This window comes from Garra rufa, unplaced genomic scaffold (assembly GCF_049309525.1).
Source record: "Garra rufa unplaced genomic scaffold, GarRuf1.0 hap1_unplaced_602, whole genome shotgun sequence".
Taxonomy (NCBI): Eukaryota; Metazoa; Chordata; class Actinopteri; order Cypriniformes; family Cyprinidae; genus Garra; species Garra rufa.
Window position 1 is genome coordinate 1 of NW_027394868.1, and position 8,958 is coordinate 8,958.

At 37.3% G+C, this 8,958-nt stretch overlaps 1 protein-coding gene across 1 annotated transcript; it reads left to right on the forward strand.

The window, feature by feature from the left end:
- Window positions 1-527: 527 nt before the first annotated feature.
- On the forward strand, window positions 528-7,310 carry LOC141317267 (GRIP1-associated protein 1-like; the record flags this gene model as incomplete). The annotated part of the gene is made up of 6 exons (XM_073833026.1): window positions 528-740; window positions 866-979; window positions 1,371-1,448; window positions 4,056-4,151; window positions 4,994-5,050; window positions 7,211-7,310. Coding segments are annotated over 6 exons (658 nt in total), but the record flags the coding sequence as incomplete, so codon positions are not given.
- Window positions 7,311-8,958: the final 1,648 nt, after the last annotated feature.

Genomic DNA, 8,958 nt, shown 5'->3' on the forward strand with positions numbered 1-8,958 from the left:
ATATATATATATATATTATATATATATATATATATATATTTTTTTTTTTTTTTTTATATATATAATACACACACACACACATACACACATACACACACACATATATATATATATATATATAGCTTTTGAATGGCATAATGTTACAAAAGCATTTTACTCTGATAAATGCTGATCTTTGGATCTTTTTATTCATTAAAGAATCCTAAAGAATTTACTCAACTGTTTTAAAAATTGATAACAATAATAATAGTAGTAAAAATGTTGCTTGAACAGGAAATCAGCATATTAAAATGATTTCTGAAAGGTCATGTGACACTGAAGACTGGAGTAATGATGCTGAAAAGTTAGCTTTGATCATAGGAATAAATTGCATTCTAAAATGTTTTTGCTGTACTTTGGATCAAATAAATACAGGCTTGGTGAGCAGAAGAGACTACTTTAAAAAAACTAAAAATATTACTGTTCAAAAACTTTTGAATGGTAGTTTAAACACCAGACTGATAAGCTAACGCTCTTTATTTTCTCAGACTGCAGATAAGCGTAAGGTCATGTTGGATGAACTGGCCATCGAGATGGCGCAGGAGAAGTCTCGGCACAAAGAGGAGCTCAGCGATGTGCGCTTGCAGCATGAGAAGGAAGTGTTGAGCATCAGGGCCCGCTATGAGAAGGAGCTCCGTGGCCTCCACGAGGAGAAGAACCGCACAGAAGAGGAGATCCGCTTACAGCTACGAGATGAGAGAGTAAGGAACTGAAGGAACTTGTAGGTTGAAACATGAACACTTAACCATAGGTTACTCCAGGTGGATTATGTCTGTACAGAGTGTACTTTGCTAAATTTCTCATCACAGTTGTTTCTTTTTATCAGGCTCGTACCAAAGAGCTGGAGGGCCTTCAGCCATATGTGGAGGAGTTGAAAGCTCAGGTTCAGTCCATGGAGGGGACGAAGAGCTGGTTTGAGCGCAGACTCAAGGAAGCAGAGGTGCCGTGTGTTCACAGTCGTCTCTCGTTGCAAAGCACTGCCAGAGATGGAAACTGTCTTTTGTTGTTTACATCTGGCTACATCAGTATCATTCTGACCACATGATGTCAGTGTTGTTTTTGGCGTTACTGTGTTACAGACTTTAAAATGCCAAATGGTGAAGACCATTTATAGTGGATTTATTGTTAACGTGTTAACCATTTGACAGTTTTATGGTCTAACTTTTTGAAATATAAATGTAACATACTTTTAAAGTTATAAATTGTCAATTGGTAAAAAGAAAAGCATTTTTAGTGAATTCACAGACAAAAACATATGGCATTAATCTTAAAAATGTCACTCTTGGTGAATTATACTTGATATTGTTGTCATTTGTTTGTGTTGTGAGCAGGAGACCATGGAAAAGAACAAACTGGACCATGCGGAAGAGATCCAGCGGTTACAGAAAGATCACTCACTTCAGCTAGAGGTAAACTTTTGGATGTGATCGTAAAACACATTTGGTGTTTGACGGCACTTAACAGACCACAGTCAGCTAAAGCAGATGAAGTAATGAGCGGTAAAGCTATATTCTAGTCTTTATGACACATTTGTTGTCTTCATACATATTCAAGGTTCGGAAATGCATCAGAAGTCTGTCACGTCTCATTGAGTTGATGGATGATTGCTTGACATAGAATTTCACTTAATGAGATTAAAGATTATAAGACATGCATTAAATGTTTACAGTCTGTAGGTGCTCAAAAGTTAGGAATTTATCAAGGTCATAGAAACCCAAGGTTGAATCTTATATGATTACTTTTGTTTATAACGTAGCTGGAGTACATTTGATTGCATTTAATTTAAGATTCTACTGACCTAAAGTCCTATGGGCAGTCCATCTCTGGCCTGACTTGATTTTATCTACCTTGATCATAAAGTTGGATATGATATTACCGTTTAATATTATTTTTACCATGCCTGCACAGCCTTGGTCATGTCAGCACAAAAGGAAAGTTATTTCAGGAGCAGAGGAAGTTGTTTTGAGAACAGGATTCAGAAAGTTTTTGAACAACTCACCTACACTGTTTGGGTTTCCGCTTGCAGCCGTCTTGCCAGTCAAGACGTGTCGATCTCCGAATGCGAATGAATGGACTCCATAGGACGAAATATTAGGCTAATATGAGGCTCTTTTTACAACTAGAAGGTTAATATTGTTTTTCACTTGCGACAAAACAACAGATTAGCTGTGCATTTATATGGAAATATGCTTTAGGAGCTATCCATCCTCGCATTTGGAGATCGACAACTCTTGACTGGCAAGACGGCCGCGAGCGGAAACTCAAACAGTGAAAGTGAGTTGTTCAAAAACTTTCTTTTTAGTAAACTCTGTGTACACAATGTTCTCAATGCTCGAGTTCATGTGTAGAGACCCAGGCGATACTTCGAGCAAAGTTTCATGGTGTGTCGAGCCTTCTTAGTGTTGTAAAAATATCAATTTTGATGTGCTCAAATTTATGCCCTTAGTACTCCCATTCACCGGCCATTGACCACAAAACAAAATCACGGTCAATCTCAAAAACGGCTCGTTTGTTGTAATTATGCTTTTAAATATATGTTTGTCTGGTTTACAGTAACAAAAAACAGCCCAGGTTGCATTTTGGCAATAGTTATCCTTTAAGTACAATTCTCTCATACTAACCACTGGATGCTTAACATGGCATCTCATGGCAAAGAACTCTCTGTAGATTTGAGAATTAGAATTGTTGCTCTCCACAAAGATGGCCAAGGCTATTAGAGGTTCAGTAACAACCTGAAACCGAGTTACACTACAGTGGTCAGGGTCATACAGAGGTTTTCCAAAGATGGGTTCCATTTCGAACAGGCCTTGCAAGCGTCGATCAACGAAGTTGAGCACTCGTTCTGTGTGTCAGGTGCAGAACCTGGCTTAAAAAAAACAGATGCCTGAGTGCTGCCAGCATTGCTTTAAAGGTTGCAGAAGTAGAAGGTCAGCTTATCAGTGCTCAGACCATTCGTCACACACTGCAACAAGTCGGTTTGCAAAGGCATCATCCCAGAAGGAAGCCTCGTCTAAAGCTGGCTCACAAGAAAGCCTGCAAACAGTTTGCTGAAGACAACCTGTCCAAGAACATGAATTACTGGAATGTCCTGTGGTCTGATGAGACTATAAGATAAACTTGTTTGGCTCAGATGGTTTCCAGCATGTGTGGTGATGCCCTGGTGAGGAGTACCAAGAAAATTGTGTCTTGCCTACAGTCAAGCATGGTGGTGGTAAGCATCATGGTCTGGGACTGCATGAGTGCTGCTGGTACTGGGGAGCTGCAGTTCATTGAGGGAAACATGGTTTCTATTATGTACTGTACATTTTGAAGCAGAACATGATGCCTTCCCTCCAGAAACTAGGCCGAAAGACAGCTTTCTAACATGATAACAATCCTAAACACACCACCAAGATTACAACTGCATTGCTGAGGAAGCTGAAGGTGATGGGGTGGCCAAGTATGTCTTCAGTCCTGAACCCTATTAAGCACCTGTGGGGCATCCTCAAGTGTAAGGTGGAGTAGCACCATGTGTCTAACGTCCAGCAGCACTGTGAGGAGTGGAAGAGGATCCCAGCAACAATCTGCAGTTCTGGTCAATTCCATGCCCAGGATGATTGAGGCAGTGCCAGATATCAATGGTGCTAACACAATATATTGACACTTTGGACAAGTTCAATTAGGGTGTACTCACTTTTGATATTAGTACCAGATATTTTGACAATAATGGCTGTATGTTGAGTTATTTTCGGAGGACAGTAAATTTGACACTTTTGTGACATACTGTATCTCGGCCGAATACTGTCCTATCCTAACAAACCATGCATCAAGGAAAAACTTATTTATTTAAATGATGTATAAATCTCACTTACAAAAAATTGACCCTTATGGTTTTGTGGTCTAGGGTCACACATCCTACTTTTCAAGTCTGACAAATCAGTGTATTAATCAAGTAAATATGAGTTATTCTGTCCAGAACCCATTCAGTGTGCATTTTTGAATGAATGAACTAAACGTGTCTTTCTACTGTTTCTCAGGCTAAAGCTGCAGAAGTGGAGGCGGTCAAACAGCAAGTGACGGAGATGCAGAAAGAGAGAGAAGAACTCAACAACACCATCAGCAAACTCAGACAGGTGTGTGAACAGAATGTATACTTTTGTAGCGCTCTGCCGGTCTCCTCTGCTGGAGCGTTTGTTCTTCAGCGTGATGAGAACCATGTGTTTTTAAGATGCTAAATAAGGCACGACTCAGATGGAAGATATTATGGGGGTGTGATCGCTGGAGCTCACCAGTAATTTCAAATGTGACTCAAGAACGAGGCATGACTCAACAGTAGGATGAGATTGTTCTTTGTGTGAGCATCTGCTGCCAGCAGCTCCTGGGGGATGTTCAGTTTGCAGAGCTGCAAAATTGGTGTTTCCTAGTCTGATCTGAATATTTTAGGCTGGTTTTATTTAATTTATTTTTATTTGTAATTCCTTTTTTTTTATTAATATTATTAAAATTTTATTTTATTGAAAATTCAGCTTTGCATCAATGCATAAACTAAATTTGAAAATATATTAAATTGGAAAATAGTTACTTTAAACTGTAATGAAATTTCATGATGTTACTGTTTTACTGTTTACAGCCTTTTTATTAACTTATTTTATTAAAATTAACTTTTATTATTATTAGTTTTATTCTATTTAAAAAAATCTTACTGGACTTAAACTTTTGACAGGTAGTGTATATTCATAATTAAGTGTTTTCAAATAAAACATTTTAACTAGTTCCACTGTAAATGCATTTAAACGCATTAAAATTTTATCTTTTTGTTATCTAAAATATGTAAAAATGAAAGCGACTAAACTGTAACTATATGAAACATTTCATACTAAACTGAAAAGTTATTTAAAAATAGTAATTTGACAATAGTTTTTTAATTGGGATGGATTTGATGAACTATAATGACCTTTGTGTGTGTTTATTTCAGGAGATTAAAGATACAGTGGATGGACAGAGAATCCTGGAGAAAAAAGGTAGTTCAGCGGTAAGTGGGCAATCCAGCCAGGAGAAAGAGATGAGTCAGGGCTTTCCCTTTCTCCATTTCCCAGAAAGTGAATTAAAATAGTCCCAGGCGATGGGCAGGACACCTCTCTGCCCTACAGACCTGAAACCAGACCTCCCATTGACAAGGGTCGATCAGCATTCATTAACGCTGCAGCTGTTTCATCAATAGAATCTCCTTTGACAGTTCATTGATTGTGCGTGTGTGCTTCCAGCTCCAGAACTATCCATACTTTATCTCACTAAAGTTTAGGTTATAGTTTTTCTATGGCATTGTTTATTAGTCACAATGTTTATTAGGTTACAAATGCAGTCCCTCTGGGAAGTTCCTTCCTACTTTAAACCATTTTGGCCACAAAATGGATAATTTCATAAATCTTTTCATCTTTTTCGAAAGGCTTTTGTAGGGCTACTGCAACAAAATTAGTGGACAGAATGTTTAGTTGCAGGCTTATATTTGTATATACAGTTGAAGCCAAAAGTTTGCATACACCTTGCAGAATCTGCAAAATTGTTTTATTTTACCAAATAAGAGGATCATACACAATGCATGTTATTTGTTTTATATAGTACTCATCTGAATAAGATATTTCACATAAAAGATGTTTAAATATAGTCCACGAGAAAAAATAATAGTTGAATTTATAAAAAAATAACCCTGTTCAAAAGTTTACATGCACTTGATTCTTAATACTGTTGTTACCTGAATAATCCAAAGCTGTTTTTTTTTTAAGTGATAGTTCATTAGTCCCTTGTTTGTGCTGAACAGTTATACTGCCTGCTGTTCTTCAGAAAAACCCTACAGGTCCCAAAAATTCTTTGGTTTTTAAACATTTTTGTGTATTTGAACCCTTTCCAGCAGTGACTGTATGATTTAGAGATCCATCTTTTTACACTGAGGACAACTGAGGGACTCATATGTAGCTATTACAGAAGAGTCAAACACTCACTGATGCTCCAGAAGGAAACACGATGCATTAAGAGGTGGGGGTGTAAACTTTTAAACAGATAGAGGATGTGTACATTTTTGCCTAAGTATCATTTTTTTTATTTGGTTCTGCCCTTCAGAGGCTACAGGAGATACCTACATGTTCCCTAGAAGACAACAGCTGATAGTTTAACTGTTCAGGACAAACAAGGGACTTATAAACAACTATCACTAAACAAAAAAAAAAAAATGTATTTTTTTTTTTTTTTTGGTTTCAGATTTTATGTAATGATATTTAGACATTTATTTATTTTTTAAAGGGACAGTTCACCCAAAAATGAAAAATCTGCCATTATTTATTCACCCTCCATTTCCAGTTCCAAACCTGTATGAGTATAACCTGTCTTCTGTTGAACATAAAAGAAGATATTTTGATATATTTTACAATATGGGTAACCAAACAGTTGACAGTCCCCATTGACATCCATAGTAGTTTCTTTCCCCAAGTCACTTGGGACTATCAATTGTTTGGTTAACCATTTTCTTTAAAATTTCTTGTGTACAGCATAAGAACGAAACTCACACAGGTTTGAAACGACTTGAGGGGTGTAAATGAGGACAGAATTGGACTGTTTAAGTGTGGCTTATAGTTTACCCTAAAATGAAAATTCTGTCATTAATTACTCGCCTTCATGTTGTTCCAAATCCGTAAGAGCTTCGTTCATCTTCGGAACACAAATTAGGATATTTTTGATGAAATCCGAGAAGTTTCTGACCCTGCATAGACAGCAATGCAACTACCATGTTCAAGGCCCGGAAAGGTTGTAAGAACGTTGTTAAAATAGTCCATGTGACATCAGTGGTTTAACCGTAATGTTATGAAATTTTTTTTGCGCACAAAAAGTATTCTTGCAGCTTCATAAAAGTACAGTTGAACCACTGATGTCACATGGACTATTTTAACAATGTCCTTACTATCATTCTGGGCCTTGAACTTGGTAGTTGCATTCCAAAGGTGAACGAAGATCTTACGGGATTGGAACGACATGAGGGTAAGTAATTAATAACAGAATTTTTATTTTTGTGTGAACTATCCCTTTAAGTGTCCAAATACTTTTGGGGCCACTGTATATACTGGATTATAGTCTGCTGAATGTCCATCAAACTAAATGTCCATCAGATGTCAAAATAATGCCTGTCATGTTATGTCTGCAGCTAAAAGACTTGAAGAGGCAGCTCCATCTGGAGAGAAAAAGAGCCGATAAACTCCAGGAGCGGCTGCAGGAAATCTTAACCAACACTAAGACCCGCACAGGTGAACACTTTTTTTTTGTCCCTACATGTTACACTTAAGATTTTGAGACAGACCCCTAAATCATCATATAAAGCATTTGTAAGTACATGGAGCTTTTTAGAGCTGTCAACCACCCTCTCAGGTGATTTAAACTAGGCTCAGCAGTCGCTGTTTCATCACACATGGGCAGCGAGAATGAAAAATTTAAAGCAGGTAAGTAAATATGTGGCCCTGCGCATAAATAAGGCAGCAGATGAAGATAGCTCCGCCCCCACTGCAAACGTTACAAATGAGACAAACCTGAAGCGCGTTTTTACCACCTGAAGTGAATTCCAAAGAGCCCATTCGCTTTGTTCTTGCATCAGGTTCCTGTGGGATGTTGAGCAGTTCACTTTCCTGTGTCGGCTCATTGGCTATAAATAGTTTTTCCAAGAAGGCAAATTACATTAATGTAGTTTTTCTTTCACATTACTGAGGTGTTATTTCATATCATTGAGATTTTTGGCTCACTTTTCACAATCTGAATTACATTCTCTCACCCGTTTCTTTTCCCCATTGATACCACATGCCATTTGAAATACAGTAAAATGGGTTGTGAACACATTTTTTGTTACTCTATATGCTATTTGACTGTTTATATGACATCATGACATGCTTGATACAATAAAAAAACATATTTATAGTAGTTTTGAGAACTTTTTCAATTGTGAATAAAAAAAAAAAAACTTGTAATTTTAACAAGACATGAACACAAGACATAATACCTTAGCCCCATGGTGTTTATAATCAAATTTTAATGTTTACACCACATAGACGACTCAAAAGTCCAATGGTCGAACAATGGTAAAATCAATACATGCTGTCCCAACTTAATAGAATCTTTTTTGGGGTCCATTCGTTCATTTGTTCCTTAAAAACTTTAACTCCTGTGGGGACGGACCCCACACACAACAACGAGGGAGAGGCGGGTGCTGTAAATATTTGATGGAGCCCCTCTAAAAATGTGCTACAGATCCATGCATACGTGCATTTGCTCTCTGTAGATTGTTGGCAGTGCCAGGGCACTCCTTTTTTGAGCCATTTATAATTTAAAGTGTACTAAATGTTTAATGGTTGCTCTACAGAAAGTTTAGAATCAGACATTTTAAAGTAGGGAGCTTTATCTTTGTCAAATGTCCAAGAGAGTCTGAAAGTCCACACACAAACACACACATTCTCAAAGGGATTTGTTTTGGTTCACTGGCCCTATCGGTCTACATATATATATACACATGTACAGTTTTTGTGTTCTATTTATAATTTTCTGTTTTTAAAGCAGCATTTATAGCTCTATAGCTCTCACTATCATACCTAGTGAGCTTGCTACTACATAGATAAACTAAGGCAGCATCCCAACGGAAAAGGAAACTCCAAGGAGACTCAACTCATGGTTGATTTAAATGGAGGATGATTTAGCATGCTGCAAAGCTAAGAATGTCATGCTCTGAAACCATATAGCACACAAATAATGGGTAAAACAGGCAGCTTTTAATTATACGATTTATGCATGCTTTTTGGTATAGAATAGTGTAACAGTATATTTATTTATTACTTTATTATTGAACTTTTTCCTTGAGTTTCATGGGGGCAGCCATGGCCAAATGGTGAGAGAGTTGGGCTTGTAACCAAA